This window comes from Schistocerca piceifrons, chromosome 1 (assembly GCF_021461385.2).
Source record: "Schistocerca piceifrons isolate TAMUIC-IGC-003096 chromosome 1, iqSchPice1.1, whole genome shotgun sequence".
In the NCBI taxonomy this organism is placed as follows: Eukaryota; Metazoa; Arthropoda; class Insecta; order Orthoptera; family Acrididae; genus Schistocerca; species Schistocerca piceifrons.
Genome location: NC_060138.1, coordinates 29,903,506 through 29,921,593, shown reverse-complemented (window position 1 = coordinate 29,921,593; position 18,088 = coordinate 29,903,506). Strand labels below are relative to the sequence as shown.

At 39.7% G+C, this 18,088-nt stretch overlaps 1 protein-coding gene across 4 annotated transcripts in view; it reads right to left on the bottom strand.

Annotated features, from left to right (window-relative positions):
• Positions 1–2,989: 2,989 nt before the first annotated feature.
• The window catches only part of LOC124791574, a 151,753-nt gene continuing 136,654 nt past the window's right edge, over positions 2,990–18,088 (bottom strand). For all 4 annotated transcript variants that reach the window (XR_007016573.1, XR_007016574.1, XM_047257870.1 and 1 more), the window contains one exon: positions 2,990–4,320. Coding sequence is in view for 2 of the 4 variants with exons in the window: in XM_047257870.1 (XP_047113826.1) it covers positions 4,238–4,320 (83 nt within the window). In the remaining 2 variants the exon portion in view is untranslated. The remainder of the gene's footprint in view (positions 4,321–18,088) is intronic.

Here is an 18,088-nt window from a genome sequence, read left to right as displayed (position 1 = left end):
AAAGCACCCACGTGATTTACCAACTGACCTGCCTACACTGTGAAGCTTTCCATGTGGGAATGACCAGCAACACACTGTCCATTCGCATGAATGGACACAGGCAGACAGTGTTTGTTGGTAATGAGGATCACTCTGAAGCTAAACATGCCTTGGTGCACGGCCAGCACATCTTGGCACAGTGTTACACCGTCCGGGTTATCTGGATACTTCCCACTAACACCAACCTGTCAGAACTCTGGAGATGGGAACTTGCCCTTCAGTATATCCTCTCTTCTCGTTACCCGCCAGGCCTCAATCTCCGCTAATTTCAATTTGCCACCGCTCATACCTCACCTGTCTTTCAACGACATCTTTGCCTCTGTACTTCCGCATCGACTGACATCTCTGCCCAAACTCTTTGCCTTTACAAATGTCTGCTTCTGTCTGTATATGTGCGGATGGATATGTGTGTGTGTGCGAGTGTATACCCCTTCTTTCCCCCTAAGCTAAGTCTTTCCGCTCCCGGGATTGGAATGACTATTTACCCTCTCCCTTAAAACCCACATCCTTTCGTCTTTCCCTCTCCTTCCCTCTTTCCTGATGAGGCAACAGTTTGTTGCGAAAGCTTGAATTTCATGTGTATGTTTGTGTTTGTTTGTGTGTCTATCGACCTGCCAGCACTTTCGTTCGGTAAGTCACATCATCTGTGTGTGTGTGTGTGTGTGTGTGTGTGTGTGTGTGTGTGTGTGTGTGTGTGTGTGTATATATATATATATGATATCAATATAATGGAAGGAAACATTCCACGTGGGAAAAATTATATATAAAAACAAAGATGAGGTGACTTACCGAACAAAAGCGCTGGCAGGTCGATAGACACACAAACAAACACAAACATACACACAAAATTCAAGCTTTCGCAACAAACTGTTGCCTCATCAGGAAAGAGGGAAGGAGAGGGGAAGACGAAAGGAAGTGGGTTTTAAGGGAGAGGGTAAGGAGTCATTCCAATCCCGGGAGCGGAAAGACTTACCTTAGGGGGAAAAAAGGACAGGTATACACTCGCACACACGCACATATCCATCCACACATACAGACACAAGCAGATATATATAATGAAAAGTATAGTGTTTAGAAATGCCAAGGATACGAACAAATAAATAATATTACAGTCCTGTTTCATTAAATGTAAACGTTTATTATATGCTGTGCTTTTATTTGGAACAAAAACAAAAAAACAAGTCTTCCACTTTTCACAGACAGTCTTCTTAGCAAGTAATTAACAAAGCACTTCCTGGGGGAGGCTAGTATGCTGTATAGGGATGGAGGGGAAAATGTAATTAAAAGATTGTTAAATATTTTGGTATTTCCATATGTTGTATCTAAAAATGGGATACAATATGTGAAAATACAGCTATGAGATTCATCTTTTATCTGGAATATCTCATGCAACAAAAATTTAGTACTTAAAATGGCATTTACACTTTATGGAGAATATTATAAAATGTGTGTAGTTAGTGAGTTCTTCATAGTATGTCATATCTTTTTACTAGGTGAAAGTTCATAACCTCTCATTTATAACTGGCTTTTGATTATACAGGGTGTCCCAGAAATGTTGTACCACACTTCAAGGTTTTACAGGTGTGTCAAGGAAGAAATCGAGGACAGGAATACGTGTCTGGAAACGTCATCCAGCAACATTACAGAGCCTCTAAGTTACAGGTGCTGGCCTGCCATTAGGACCACTCCTTTGGCAGCAAATTTGACTTTGCACACTGACGGACCACAGGCAGAGTATCCAGCAATGTTGTTTGTTATTCAGTGATTGTGATTGACTGGCACGATTGCCAGAGAAGAAGATGGAGCTAGCTGATGCATAGATAGGCTATCTCTCCTATGAATATGATGCTCTGCTGCCTCGGTTGACGATGCTTTCAGACACTGATATCCATCCACAGTTTATTTTTCCCCTGTATACCAAGAAACAATGAATATTTTAGGAGGTTCCAGGAAATAATACACACTGTGCATGGAAACCTGTTGTGAACCGTCATTCAATGAGGCAAGAGAGCATCGCATTCATGGGAGACAAAGCCTTTCTACACAGAATCTAGCTCCATCTTCCCCGCTGGCAGTCAGTTACGATAACTGAATAACATTCAATATTGTGAGCTGGTCTGCATAAAAAGTGTACAAAGTCGCATTTTCTGCTGAAGGGATGGCCTAGTGGCAGACAGCAGTGCCTGTAACTTCCATGCTCCGTAGCAGCATTGAATGACACTTCTGGATACGGGTTCTTGTCCTCGATCTGTTATTCGAGACACCCTCTACAGGTCGAAGTTTGTAGCAACATTTCTGGGGCACCCCGTATAGTTTTATAGATCTTCTTAACATGGTGCTGATAAGGTCCACCAATGATAGACATTTAAGAGCAGGGATCTGAAAAGAGTGAATAATGAAGAGTACACAGGTGCAAACACTGAAACCAAAAGGGGATAAGTTGTTATGTAAGCATAATCTAGTCAAAAATTTTAAACAGAAAACCTGAGTGCAGAGGGTGCAATCTACATTTTAGATCTGTTTTTCTATTCATTATTAACAGGTAGCAAATATTCCTGTGTTTTTATTAAGTTTCTCTTCTTGTATGCTAGTTTTCTACATGGCATAACAGGTTTTAAATACTCATTACGGCTTTGTATCTTTAACACTTGTCTTTATAATGGATAAAACACAAAACAACTGAATCTGGTAGTATACACATTTTTTTCAGATTAATGTGCTCTGAGATTATTTAGTAGTTCCTTGAACACCTGCCATGTAAAAAACAATAAAGCTAACAAGTAAATTTTAAAGCTTTTTATAATTTTATCATTTTTTTGCTATGTATATCACTAGTTGATAATGGGCAACATCAACACTTTTTGAATCATTGTCATAAGGCAATTTTATCTAATTTTTCTCTACAAATCAATTTCAATATCTTCACAGCAGGTTACAATAAACACCAGAATTGCAGTGAATTCCAAGTTTTATTGAGAGCCATTGTTCACTGATTCCTTATTTAATCTGTTTTGTCATATTTTGCTACAGTCATACATTTACTTATATATTTTGGAATGTACTTCGTCCATTATTTAAACAATGAATGAAATTTACACCTTGTTTAATTCTTTGTTTGCTGGACTTAATTCATGTGGAGCTAACATGTCAATAATGTTATATAGGAGAAAATTGTAACAAGCATTTATATTAAGAGTGTACATTCACTTTCTAGTATTAAAAAAATTCAGCTGTTGCACATTCTTGATGTAGCTCTTAAATAACTTCTGCAAAATTTCACTGTGTTGCATTGTTGATTGCAGCACATTCCTGTGAGACTGCAACATGATAAAGGCGATCATCTCTAAATGGAATGTGTTGTAGTGTTAAACAAATTCCTATACAGAGGATAACAAAAAATATACCAACAAACTTCGAGGCATTGTGCAAGAAATTGAGAACAGAAACGTATATCTGGAAATATCATCCAATGGTGTTACAGAGTGCCACTATGCTTTGCCAGAAAACAATTTAACACTAATGGACTGCAAGCAAGACCTGATAGTATTCAGAATGTCAGGCAGTGTCTAATACAGCAACACCTGCCGCCACAGTGACACTGCAGAACACTAGACGCGGTGACTTCAGTGTTACAATTTATGTTTGCTATTGAGAGGGTAGCCTACTGGCAGTGTTTTCACCTGTAGCTTCAACACTTTGTAGTTTCTTAAATGGTGTTTCTGAGCATAGATTCCTGTCATCAGCTCGTTCTTCAAGATGCCCTCTGAAACCCCATGAAGTTTGTCAGTCTATACACTGTAATGTAATTATGTTATACAAGGCCGTGTACAAATGTTTCAAAATTTATTTATTTATTTTATTTATTTATTTTTTGCCTAAGTTTACACAATGGGGAACACTGAGCCGAATACTTTATATATTCATTGGAGTTCTCACAACTTAATCTAAGACTGTGTCATGTTTTTATGAAGATGGAGCTTAACTACAATTACCAAAATTTATCAACAGAGGCCTGTGAACAATACTTTCCACACACATCAATGGTGTGAAATTGCTGATGTTTTATTGTTAACATGCTTTTGACCAAAGATTTTAAATAAATATGTGATACTTTATCAGCAATATACAAATGTGTGCATATATATCTGTAATAGTAGCTGATGTGACTTCTTGCCCTTATAATTTCTTTATATTATAGTTATGAAAGCTGTCTGCAGTCATTAATATATTGTAGCCTTTTATATGTTTTGTACAGCTTCATCAACATGTAGGTATATGGCACTGAAAAAGAAGTAACACAAGATCAGTTCTGACAGCATCCGCATATGTTTGTTGAAACAATTTATCACAAGAGAACTGTCAATGTTTAAACAAAAGAAATGTGTTAATCACAGTGATTACACAAACACTGCAGAAAAGGGATCTTTCTTTACTGAAATCTTATTCATCCTCATAAAGACAATTTACCCTAGATGATAAATGTTAGGCTTAATAAGATCCTCTCATTTTCAAGTAATATCGAATTGTATAAAATTTTTGAGCTTTTGACGCCTGTCACTAAAGTCATCTTCAGAGGTGAAACAACTTACTTTAAAGATTAACACAGTGTCCAACTCTGTAGGCAAAGTAGTATAGGCCATAAATTTCCACAGGTAAGATGAAGTCACAATGTAGACAAGCAATGTACAACATATATGATTTGCCAATCCACACCAATCACTAACAGAACCCAAATAATTTTCATAATCCTGCTTTTAAAAAAAAGTTGTCTTGAGCATATTAAAACAAAGGACTAAGATTATATCTCTCATGGCAAAGCACTTAAAACACATATTTAAGGTAAATAGTCATAACAAGAACAACACTGTGGACACTTTCAGATATAATTGCCAAATGATACTTCATAACTTCAATGGAAGAGACAGTATTTCACCAATATGGCAAGACAATGACCTTATTCTTAAAAAAAAAAAAAAAAGGCGGGTGTTCCGTCCCGCTCTTAAGGTTCAGGAAATGTTACGAACCAACTACAGCCCAATACACGTTTCAGATTGCCAGGTGTATGCGGTATTCCCTGGGAATGTTACAATATTTATAGCTGCACCATCACAGAGCTATATGGGACAGTCACATGAAAACTCAAAACCCACCACAACAGGACTATGGAATGGTTCCATTCAAAAGTAGTCACCACACAAATTAAGACATTTATCCTACTGGGAGACAAGACAATCAATTCCTATTATGTAGAATGCAGTCAGCCTATGATGGATTCACAACTGCACCCACTGTTGCACTTCCTCATCCGAATTAAACTGATGTCCACACATCTTTTCAAGGTTGGCAAAGATGTGAAAATTACATGGTGAAAGATGATGTAGTGTTCCCCAACCAAATTACTGAAGTGTAGTCTTTGACCAACTGACAGTGTGAGGGCAAGCATTATTGTGCAACAGGATGATTCTGTCTAACAACATTTCTGGACATTTTGACTTTATGGAGCATCACAGTTTCTGCAAAGTGTCTTCATAGTGCTGCACATTGATTGTTGTTCCTAGTGCTGCACACTGATTCTTGTTCCACACATGGTGAAGTCATTGAACAGAGGGTCCACGCAGTCAAAGAAGTAGGTCATCATAACCTTAACGGGACTTGCGCGAACAGCTTTGGATTTCTCTAGTGGGGAGATGTAGGATGTTTCCACTGTTGGCTTTGCCGTTTGCCCTTGAGCTGTTGGACAGAATCATCCTGTTGCACAATAACACCCATTCTCATCCTGTCAGATGGATGAAGGCCAGGCCACACTTCAACGATCTGGTTGGAAAACGCTGCAACATCTTCTGTACACCCCAGATATGTCACTGTATGATGTTCGCATATTTCGTGGTCTGGAGAATGATATGCATAGGTGTATATTTGTCAGATGAGGAAGTGCAAGAGGGGGTGCAGGTGTGGATCTGTCAGTGATTGACTGCATTCTACGAAACAGGAAATGGGCACCTCGTCCCCCAGTAGGTACATGTCATGCATATAGTGATTACTTTTTAATGGAACCACTCAGTGGTCCCATTATGGGGGGGTCACTTTTCAATTGACTGTCCCTTGTATGTGCTGAATATACACACCACATGAAACACAGGAATCTGTGGAATTTAGTATGCAAGATGAACACAAAATATAGTTTGAAAAGATGAGAACCTTGTCTGATGCGACAATGTATTGTGATTAAATTATAAGAGAAAGAGCCGAGATTCGATTACAGTGCTATAGTTTCAACAGAGACATGTGTTCACACTTTGGGTGGTCTTTGGATACCAGCTGGCAACAAAGAATCATGTTTGTGCTTGCACGTGGAGGAAAGGAAGGTGTGAATTATCAATTCTGAAGGTAGCGCTGATGCATCATACTCTGAAAGTCACATAATGCCGTGAGGAGCTGGATCTGCTGCGGACTCTGCTTGTTCACTCACATACATAAAACACCATACCAATACCAGCAGTCAGCAGTTTCACTTCTGAAGACATTGCTCGTGGCCCCAGCCAAATGTTCAGTTTTAACTGAGTTTGAGACAGATTGATAACCAAGAAGATTTTATTCACTCACACTCCTGTGGACAAATGCTGGATTTCATAATGGTTAAAATACTGGCCTTATCCTTTGACTGGATTAAGCTCTACACCACCATTCCGATAAGGATTTCTTATGATTTTTTCTTCATTTTTGTCTAATTTTCCTAGTGCCTCATCTCTGCTAACTATTTCAGTCATTGAGACAAGTTTCAGTTTTTAGAGAGGAATTAATAATATCAATCTAAGAACTTGATGAACTTAATCTGTTTAGTAAGACAGCTTAGGAAAATACAAAACTATGACTAAATGTACCATAATAGTGTACCAAAGATATTTCTTTTGAGGCACCTAAGAAGCAGGCAGTTTATTGAAGTGCATGAAACATGTTATAGTCTCAGCTCATTATGACTTCTCCTGAAATGTCAAAAGGATGACACAGATGGGAAACTACCTTAAAAATGAAAGTGACATCCCACGCTGACTAATTCATCTACCTTTCTCTATTCCTCCTCATCTTTCTTTGATCTGATCCTGTCTTTCTGATACTGCAGATATCATCACTCATGTACAGGGTGCGTCAAAAAATTGTATACACACTTTGAACTGCCATAGACAACTTATTTCCCGTTCTACAAGGTTAAATATCTGTGAGAAAGTAATGTTATGTTTCTTCAACAGGTGGCAGCAGTGGCAAGGAAGTAACTGCAACATGGCGGACGTGCGTTTGAGCTTTGAAGCGCGGAAGCAGATAAGTAAGTTGTACTGGAAGTTTGAGAATGTAGCTGAGGTTTGAAGACAGAGGAGAAGCGAGTATGGTACAGAACCGCCTTCAAGGTTAACAATTACACGTCTACGAGACAAATTCGAAATTCGTGGAACAGTGTGTGATGTGCATAAAGGTCGATCATGGTGACCTCGTACAGCTACAAGTGATGATTCCACATCTGCGGTCTTGGAACTGTTTCAGCGTTCGCCTCAAAAATCTTCAAGGCAAGCGGCACGTGAGAGTAATGTAAGTGCTAGTAGTGTGCTACGCATTCTGAAGAAAGGCAAGTTTCGTGTGTACATTCCAAGGCTGGTGCAACAGCTAAGTGATGACGATCCAGATCAAAGGTTAGAATTTTGTGAATGAGTTCAAGAGATGGTAAGACGTGAACCGAGATTTATGGGTAGCATAATTTGGTCAGATGAAGCCCAATTCAAACTCAATGGAACTGTTAATAGGCACAATTGTGTGTACTGGGCTGAAGATAATCCTCACATTACAGTTGAAAAGGCTGTGAATTTACCTGGTGTAAATGTGTGGTGTGGTTTGTCTGCATGGGCCTTTCCACTTTGAAGGTACTCTTACTGGATAAATGTACCTAACAATGCTTGCTGACTCCATATTCCCTGCCATTTGTGCATTATACAGTAATGATGAGTTTTATTTTCAACAAGATGGCGCCCCGCCGCACTGTCATAGGGACGTACGAGCATACCTGGAACAATGTGCCACGCCAGTGGATAGGACGCAGGGGACCAATCGAGTTTCCTGCATGCTCTCCAGATCACACGCCACTGGATTTCTTCTTATGGGGCACAGTAAAAGATGAGGTGTACAAAAGTAAACCACGTAACCTGGACACACTTTGAAATGAGACTCAGGCAGTGTGCGCAGAAATCTCATTGGACACTTTGGTATGATGTACAGAATCAGTGGTGACTCGTACTCAGAAATGTATTGATGCTGAAGGCCACCAATTTGAACATTAATCACATTTGGAAAGTACATTTATTTTTCCAATTGGACTTTCAGCTTTCCATTTCCAGAAATTTAACATTGTAGAACAGGAAATAAATTTTCTATGCCGCTTCAAAGTGTGTATACATTTTTTTGACGCACGCTGTATATTAATTCAGTATGTACTCTTATGTACTCTACCTCTTGCTCATCCTGTTTTCCCCATAAGCCTTCAGAATCTATTAAAATAAAACCACATAACTTTTGTCCTCTGTAGATTTCTCCAACTGATCTAGAATTATTTTTCCGTTAGAGGCACCCCCCCTTCCCACATCCCCCCCCCCCCCCCCCCCCCCCGAAAAGTTATATCAGTCACATGTAAGTAGAGGGCATTTATCTTTTTTCACATACGAGGCAACTTATTACCATTTAATACTTTAGTGTCTAGGTACCGTTCTAACCTACCATTCCCCTATTCGGGAAAAAGTGGTTAACTGAAAAATACTTATATTTTCTTCTCTTACTTTTCATTAACAATTATTGTTGCATGTCATTTTGCACTTTTCAAGAACCTGTCAGCCATCTATAACACTTTCTTATGCTCTTTCATGTTCACATCTTTGCTGACATTAAAAGCAAATGTAGTTTGTTCAGGCATGACTTGTTTGATTACCTAAACTTTTACCCTCTTACTGGATGTCTATCCTTCTTACGTAGCACAAAGTAGTTGTTCACGATTTTTTGTGGTACGTTAATATGACTGTTGATGTGAACTTTATCAAGAAAAGTGTCAAGTAGCAACTATATGTGAAAACAAGAACTGATAAAATTTTAATTATGGATTTCTACGGCTTATAATGGGTAACGCTCAGACAACAGTCTGAATAGGAAAGTGTGTGGAGCAGAACATCAGTTTTCTCTTCTATGTGAAACAAAACAAAGTCCGGGAGTTCTGTCGATATGAAAGTTGTTTACATAAAAAAAGAGACCCTGTTACCTTCTTTTTTTTTTTGTTACAAATGCTTGCCTCATGGGCAACTTAAGAAATGACACTTGATCCACTGTGCTGTCCAATATGGTACATGTGTTACAACCCCTATTACAGAGTCTTGTATTCGGATGTTATCTCAATGTGAGTAGTTGGCCTAGATGAACTCAAGTTAATTATCAGAGGTTTTTTTTATCAGTCACCTGATTCCATCATACAATTTTAGAATTATTCAAAGAAAGTCTATAATCAGTAGTGTGGAAATACCAAGAGCATGTAATGTTACATGGAGGCAAGTTTAACCTACCAAGTATAGACAGGGACATACACAGATTCTTTGCAGATAGTACGGACAGACAGTTTTGTGAAGTAGCGTTGAATATATTTTCCAAAAACTGCCTGGAGTAGCTAGTACGACAGCCCAAAACAATGGAAACATTTCAGACCTTGTAGCTATAAACGGGCTTGAACTATTTACAGTGTCTGGCCATTACAGATTATGATGTTATTACAGTGAGACTGGTTAATAAATCCATCAAGAAGGATAGGAGAATACTGGTACTAGAAGGTGCAGATAAGCAGTTGTTAGCAGCCCACTTACATAATGAATTGACATCCTTTTTTCGCATTATGACAGATGTAGACGAAATATGGGCAAAGTTTAAACTGATTGCAAATTGTGTTCTTGTGTTCTGGAGAAGTGAGTCCCAACAGCACCAGGTGGATTGCGGACAGAAAAGACCCACCTTGCTTTAGCAACAAAATTCAGAAAATGGAGAGGAAACAGAGATTGTAACATTCTAGGTTCAAAAAGAACTTGCAAATGATCAAAGGAAAAGTTAGTAAAATTTGAGCATCTGCAAAAAGATTGGTACACAAAAACTTCCACCATTATCTTAGTGAAGGATCTTGCTGAGAACCTGAGCAAATTCTGGCCCTATGTAAAATTGTGAAGGCTTCTATGGAATCACTCACTGACCAGTTTGGTGTGGCAACAGAAGACATCAAAAGGAAAGCTTAAGTTTTAAATTTTGCATTTAAGAACTCATTAATGGAGAAGGATTGTATAAATATACAGCAATTTTACCATCCCATAGAGCCCAATATGGAGAACACAGTAACAGGCATCACTGGAATAGAAAAGCACCTGAAAGCATTGAAAATAAATAAGCCACCAGGACAGTTCTGTTTTAGAGAGTACTCTACGGCACTGGTTCCTTAATTACCTGGCATTTATCACAAATTTTTTGCCCAGTGAAAAGTTGCAACTGACTGGAAAAAACCACAGCTGACTCCTGTATATATAAAGGATGAAAGAATGGACCTGCAAAATTACACAACAATATCCTTAACATCGGTTAGCTGCAGTTCTGAGTTTGAATACAGTAAATTTCCTTGAGACAGAAAAGCTTCTGTCCAAAAATCAGCACAGGTTTAGAAAGCACTGCTCAAGTGATTCTCAGCTTGTTCTTTTCACATATGACGTCCTGCAAACCATGGATGAAGGCCAACAGCCAGATTCCATATTCCTATATTTCTAGTTTTCTGGAAAGTGTTTGACATGGTGCCCCACTGCAGATTGTTAATGAAGGGCCAAGTGTATGGATTAGATTCCCAGATATGTCAGTCATTCAAAAGACTTATTATGTGGTAGAACCCAGTACATTGTCCACAATGGTGAGTGTTCATCAGTGACGAGGTATCATCTTAAGTGCCCCAGGGGAAGTGTGATAGGATTTCTCATATTCTCTAAATACATCTGATGGACAGGAGGAGCAGCAATCAGACTGTTTGCTGATGATGCTGTGGTGTACGAGGAAGTGTTGACATTGACTGACTGTGGGAGGATACGAGGCAACTCAGACAAATTTTCAAGTTGGTACGATGAATGGCAGCTTGCTATGAATGCAGATGACTAGGGAAAAAAGGCCCAAATTTTTAAATGTGGTATTGGTAGTATACTGCTTGACACAGTCACATTGATTAAATATCCATGCAACAGAGCCAAGTGATACGAAATGGAATGAGCACGTAAGGGCAGTAGCATGAAAGGTGAAAGGTCAACATCAGTTTATTGGAAGAATTTAGGAGAAGTGTAGCTCATTCATAAAGAGAACACTAGTGTGACCCATTCTTGAATATTGCTCCAATGTTTGGAATCTCCCTCCCTCCCCATGTCAGATTAAAGGAAGACATTGAAGCAGTACGGCAGCTAGCTGCTGGATTTGTTACCTGCAGGTTCAGTAAACAAATGAGTATTATGGAGATGCTTCGTGAACTTAAATGGGAATCCCTGGAGTGAAGACAATGTTCTTTTCATGAAGTACCAGTGAAAAAATGTAGAGAACTGTGGCATCTGATACTGATTGCTGTTAATATACATTTTGCACATGTGGGGTATGAATGTAGATGTAGAAGGAAGGAGTCTTCCAGGGGACCTCATCCAAGATGTGGAGGCAGCTTGTCTGTGGCTGTGCAGGGTGCAGTTATCTGCATTTTGTGGCTCACATTGCACCAACGATGCCTGTAACATGGGTTCTGAGACCATCCTCAGTCCAAACAGGTGGCTGGTGGAGGTGGTTAAGACTGCTAGCCACACACGTGGGGTGCAAGCAGAACTCACAGTTCGTAGCGTTGTTCCGAGAGTTGATCGGGATCCTTTGGTTTGGAGCCGAGTGGAAGGTCTCAACCAAAGGCTTCATCAAGCCTGTGACGGTCTTGACTTCGGATTTCTAGGCCTGCATTATCGTGTGGGGATTTGTAGGACTCCCCTTGATAGGCCACAGGTGCACTACATGAAGGAAGCAGCTACTCCGGTAGCAGAGCACTTGTGGAGTGCACGTGAGGGTTTTACAGGTTAGACCGTATTCTGAGGTACTCTTATGAACACTCGCCAGTCAATACACATTAATGGGAGTCAGATGGCATTCAGAATAAAAACACTTCAACTGCCAAAATTTATCAGTAAACTCAACCCAGATTGAATACATGGGTTTAAAGCTTTGTAGCATTTATTACATTCAGCTTACAATTGTACACAACACATCAAATAAAAGAGCAGCTCAAACAATTTTGTTTGTGTACCTCTGTGCAAAGGGAGAGTACGAAATGATCAGGAGTGACTGAAGAACATGCTGAACGAGTGAGAGTCTCTCATGCATAGCCTCAAGAAATCAGTTCAAAATGCTAGTCCTGAATTAACAGTTCCAGTGACATTTGTGTAGAGACTTTAAAGGAGACGTTTACAACTACATACTTATCATTTCAACTTGTTACAAGCTGTAAAGCCTACAGACTATGGTTTACGTGCCAACTTTGCAAATGAAATATTGCTGCTTTTCTAGACCGTGTCTTGTCGTCTTCAGTGATGAATCGACATTTCACATAGTCGGGAATGTGAACACAAATAATCTGCACATCTGGGGGTCAGAAAATCCACACGAGATGGTACAGTTGCAACGATTCACCTAATTGAATGTTTTTTGAGTCATATACTGACAGAAAGCTTATGAACCATTTTTTCATTGAAGCAACTGTGATTGGTATTTCTTAACTTTATGGGCTAGAACTATTGCTCTTTTCTCTATTGGAAGAAGCTGAATAACAGAACCTCACTGGAAGCAAGATGGTATGCCGCCTCACTGGCACAACTCGGTATGGGAGTCGTTAAACAACGCTGCACCCGACTGCTTGATGGTGAGCAAGGGGCCGGATAGCAGAGTGTGATTTGCATAGCCTCCACGTTCGCACATAATAATGAAGCCATGGACATTTTTGGCATTTGGGGTTTCATAAAGGATCATGTTGCTGTTAGCTTATCCACCCGAGTTTGGGAGCAGCATTGTTGCAACAATTACTCTAGACACACTGATCAAGATTTGAAGAGAATGCGCTTTTGACTTCACGTCTGATGAATGGCGCTCACATTGAACGTTAGTAAGAAAAAATGTTTGAGTTGCTCTTTCATTTGATGTACTATTTATAAGTTAAGTGTAATAAACGTTACAAAGCATTAAAATCAGTACACACATTTTGAAACACCCTGTATTTGTAACAAAGTTCCCAAATTTACTGCCCTCCAGGAAATGTCTGACACTCAAATTATTCTTGGGACCGAGAGCTGGCTAAAACCCAAAGTGGAAAGCTCTGAGATATTTAGTGAGTCATGGAATGTATATTGGAAAGGCAGATTAGAGGCCATAGGAGTGGGAGTGCTCAGCATTGTGGATGACAAAAATATTGCCTCCACTGATGTCAAAACTGAGGGTGACAGTAAAGTTATACGGTAACATATAACCAATTCCAATTGACAGTTCTAGAGTCATTCAAAGACAGTCTACCAGCAACAGTGTGTAAATACCCAGATCATGAATACCAGTTGCAGATGACTTTAACCTACCAAGTATAGGCTGGGATGTCTATGGATTCATTGTGGGGGCTACAGATAGACAGTCACGAGAAATACTCTTGAACACTTTTCTGAGAACTGTCTTGAGCAGTTAGCTTGGCAACCCACACATTAGTATTTGTAGCTACAAATAGGTCAGACCTTATCGAAAATGTCATAACAGAAATGGAGATTAGCAATCATGATGTCATTATAGCAACTATAATTACGAAAAATAATAAATCAGTCAAGAAGGCTAGGAGAGTGTGTCTGCTAGACAGAGCAGATAAGCAGTTGTATCATCTCACTTAGACAGTGAACTGACATCACTTAGTTTCGGTAAGATGGATGTAGAAGAATGATGTGCAAATTTTAAGGAGATTGTAAATTGTGGTTTGGCAAGTTATGTGCCTAGTAAATGGATAAAGAATGGAAAAGATCCACCATGGTTTAATAACAAATCTCGGAGGATGCTGAGGAAGCAGAGGCTGTTGCACTCTCAGTTGAAGAAAGAATGTACAAATGATGACGATGGAAAGTTAATAGAAATTCATGCGTCTGTGAGGCATACAACAACTACCACCATCACACCTTACAAAAGATCTTACAGAGAACCCAAGAAAATTCTGGTCCTATGTAAAATCGCTAAGCAGATATAAGGCTTCCACTAAGTCCCTTGTTAACCAGTCTGGTGCGGTTGTTGGAGATAACAAAATGAAAGCCAAAGTTCTAAATTTCACATTCAAGAAATCGTTCACACAGGAGAATCATAAAAACATACTGTTATCTGACCATCACATGCACCCCCCATCGACGGCATAGTAATAAGCATCCCTGGTGTAGAGAAACAGCTGAAAGCAAATAAATCACCATGTCTGGATGGAATTCCAGTTCAGTATTACAAGAGTACTCTATGTCATTGGCATCTTACCTAGCTTGCATTTATCATGAATCTCTTGCCCAGCATAAGTGACTCCAGTATACAAGAAGGGTAAAAGAATGGACTCGCAAAATTACAGACCAATATCCCTAACTTCAGTTTACTGCAGAATCCTCAAACATATTCTCTCTTTGAATATATTAAACTTCCTTGAGACTTAGAAGCTTATGTCCATGAGTCAGCATGGTTTTAGAAAGCATCGCTCATGCAAAACTCAGCTTGTTCTTTTCTCACCTGATGTACTGATAACTATGTGGAAGGGCGATAGGCAGATTCCATAATTCAAGATTTCTGGAGGGCATATCACATGCTGTCCCATTGCTGGCTGTTAACAAAGGTACGAGCATATGGAATAAGTTCGCAGATATGTGAATGGATCGAAGACTTATTAAGCCTTAGAACCCAGTGTGCTGTCCTTGATGGAAAGTGTTCATCAGACCCAATGGTAATGTCAGGAATGCCCCAAGGAAGTATGATACAACTGCTGTTGTTCTCTATATACATACATGTTTTGGCAGGCTGCAGCTGTTTCCTGATGATGCTGTGGTGTATGGTAAGGTGCCGAAGTTGTGTGACTGTAGGAAGATACTAGATGACTTAGACAAAATTTCTTGTTGGTGTTATTAATGGATGTTAGCTGTAAATGTGGAAAAATCTAAATTTTTGCAGATGAATAGAAAGAAAAACCTATCGTGTTTGGGTACAGTACTACTAGTATCCTGCCCCCCCCCCCCCCTCCCCCCCCACACGAACCATGGACCTTGCCGTTGGTGGGGAGGCTTGCGTGCCTCGGCGATACAGATAGCAGTACCGTAGGTGCAACCACAACGGAGGGGTATCTGTTGAGAGGCCAGACAAACGTGTGGTTCCTGAAGAGGGGCAGCAGCCTTTTCAGTAGTTGCAGGGGCAACAGTCTGGATGATTGACTGATCTGGCCTTCTAACACTAACCAAAACGGCCTTGCTGTGCTGGTACTGCGAACGGCTGAAAGCAAGAGGAAACTACAGCCGTAATTTTTCCCGAGGGCATGCAGCTTTACTGTATGGTTAAATGATGATGGTGTCCTCTTGGGTAAAATATTCCGGAGGTAAAATAGTCCGCCATTCGGATCTCCGGGCGGGGACTACTCAGGAGAATGTCATTATCAGGACAAAGAAAACTGGCGTTCTACGGATCGGAGTGTGGAATGTCAGATCCCTTAATCGGGCAGGAGGTAGGTTAGAAAATTTAAAAAGGGAAATGGATAGGTTAAAGTTAGATATAGTGTGAATTAGTGAAGTTCGGTGGCAGGAGGAACAAGACTTTTGGTCAGGTGATTACAGGGTTATAAATACAAAATCAAATAGGGGTAATGCAGGAGTAGGTTTAATAATGAATAAAAAATAGGAGTGCGGGTTAGCTACTACAAACAGCATAGTGAACTCATTATTGTGGCCAAGATAGACACAAAGACCATGCCTACTACAGTAGTACAAGTTTATATGCCGACTAGCTCTGCAGATGATGAAGAAATTGAAGAAATGTATGACGAAATAAAAGAAATTATTCAGATAGTGAAGGGAGACGAAAATTTAATAGTCATGGGTGACTGGAATTCATCAGTAGGAAAAGGGAGAGAAGGAAACGTAGTAGGTGAATATGGATTGGGGCTAAGAAATGAAAGGGGAAGCCGCCTGGTAGAATTTTGCACAGAGCATAACTTAATCATAGCTAACACTTGGTTCAAGAATCATGAAAGAAGGTTGTATACATGGAAGAAGCCTGGAGATACTGACAGGTTTCAGATAGATTATATAATGGTAAGACAGAGATTTAGGAGCCAGGTTTTAAATTGTAATACATTTCCAGGGGCAGATGTGGACTCTGACCACAATCTGTTGGTTATGAACTGTAGATTAAAACTGAAGATACTACAAAAAGGTGGTAATTTAAGGAGATGGGACCTGGACAGCTTTACTGTATGATTAAATGATGATGGCATCCTCTTGGGTAAAATATTCCGGAGGTAAAATAGTCCCCCATTCGGATCTCCGGGCGGGGACTACTCAGGAGGACGTCGTTATCAGGAGAAAGAAAACTGGCGTTCTACGGATCGGAGTGTGGAATGTCAGATCCCTTAATCGGGCAGGAAGTAGGTTAGAAAATTTAAAAAGGGAAATGGATAGGTTAAAGTTAGATATAGTGGGAATTAGTGAAGTTCGGTGGCAGGAGGAACAAGACTTTTGGTCAGGTGATTACAGGGTTATAAATACAAAATCAAATAGGGGTAATGCAGGAGTAGGTTTAATAATGAATAAAAAATAGGAGTGCGGGTTAGCTACTACAAACAGCATAGTGAACTCATTATTGTGGCCAAGATAGACACAAAGACCATGCCTACTACAGTAGTACAAGTTTATATGCCAACTAGCTCTGCAGATGATGAAGAAATTGAAGAAATGTATGACGAAATAAAAGAAATTATTCAGATAGTGAAGGGAGACGAAAATTTAATAGTCATGGGTGACTGGAATTCATCGGTAGGAAAAGGGAGAGAAAGAAACGTAGTAGGTGAATATGGATTGGGGCTAAGAAATGAAAGGGGAATCCGCCTGGTAGGATTTTGCACAGAGCATAACTTAATCATAGCTAACACTTGGTTCAAGAATCATGAAAGAAGGTTGTATACATGGAAGAAGCCTGGAGATACTGACAGGTTTCAGATAGATTATATAATGGTAAGACAGAGATTTAGGAGCCAGGTTTTAAATTGTAATACATTTCCAGGGGCAGATGTGGATTCTGACCACAATCTATTGGTTATGAACTGCACACTGAAACTGAAGAAACTGCAAAAAGGTGGGAATTTAGGGAGATGGGACCTGGATAAACTGAAAGAACCAGAGGCTGTAGAGAGTTTCAGGGAGAGCATAAGGGAACAATTGACAGGAATGGGGGAAAGAAATACAATAGAAGAAGAATGGGTAGCTCTGAGGGATGAAGTAGTGAAGGCAGCAGACAATCAAGTAGGTAAAAAGACGAGGGCTAATAGAAATCCTTGGGTAACAGAAGAAATATTGAATTTAATTGATGAAAGGAGAAAATATAAAAATGCAGAAAATGAAGCAGGCAAAAAGGAATACAAACGTCTCAAAAAAGAGATAGACAGGAAATGGAAAATGGGTAAGCAGGGATGGCTAGAGGACAAATGTAAGGATCTTGAGGCTTATCTCACTAGGGGTAAGATAGATACTGCCTACAGGAAAATTAAAGAGACCTTTGGAGAAAAGGGAACCACTTGTATGAATATCAAGAGCTCAGATGGAAACCCAGTTCTAAGCAAAGAAGGGAAAGCATAAAGGTGGAAGGAGTATATAGAGGGTCTATACAAGGGCGATGTACTTGAGGACAATACTATTGAAATGGAAGAGGATGTAGATGAAGATGAAATGGGAGATATGAT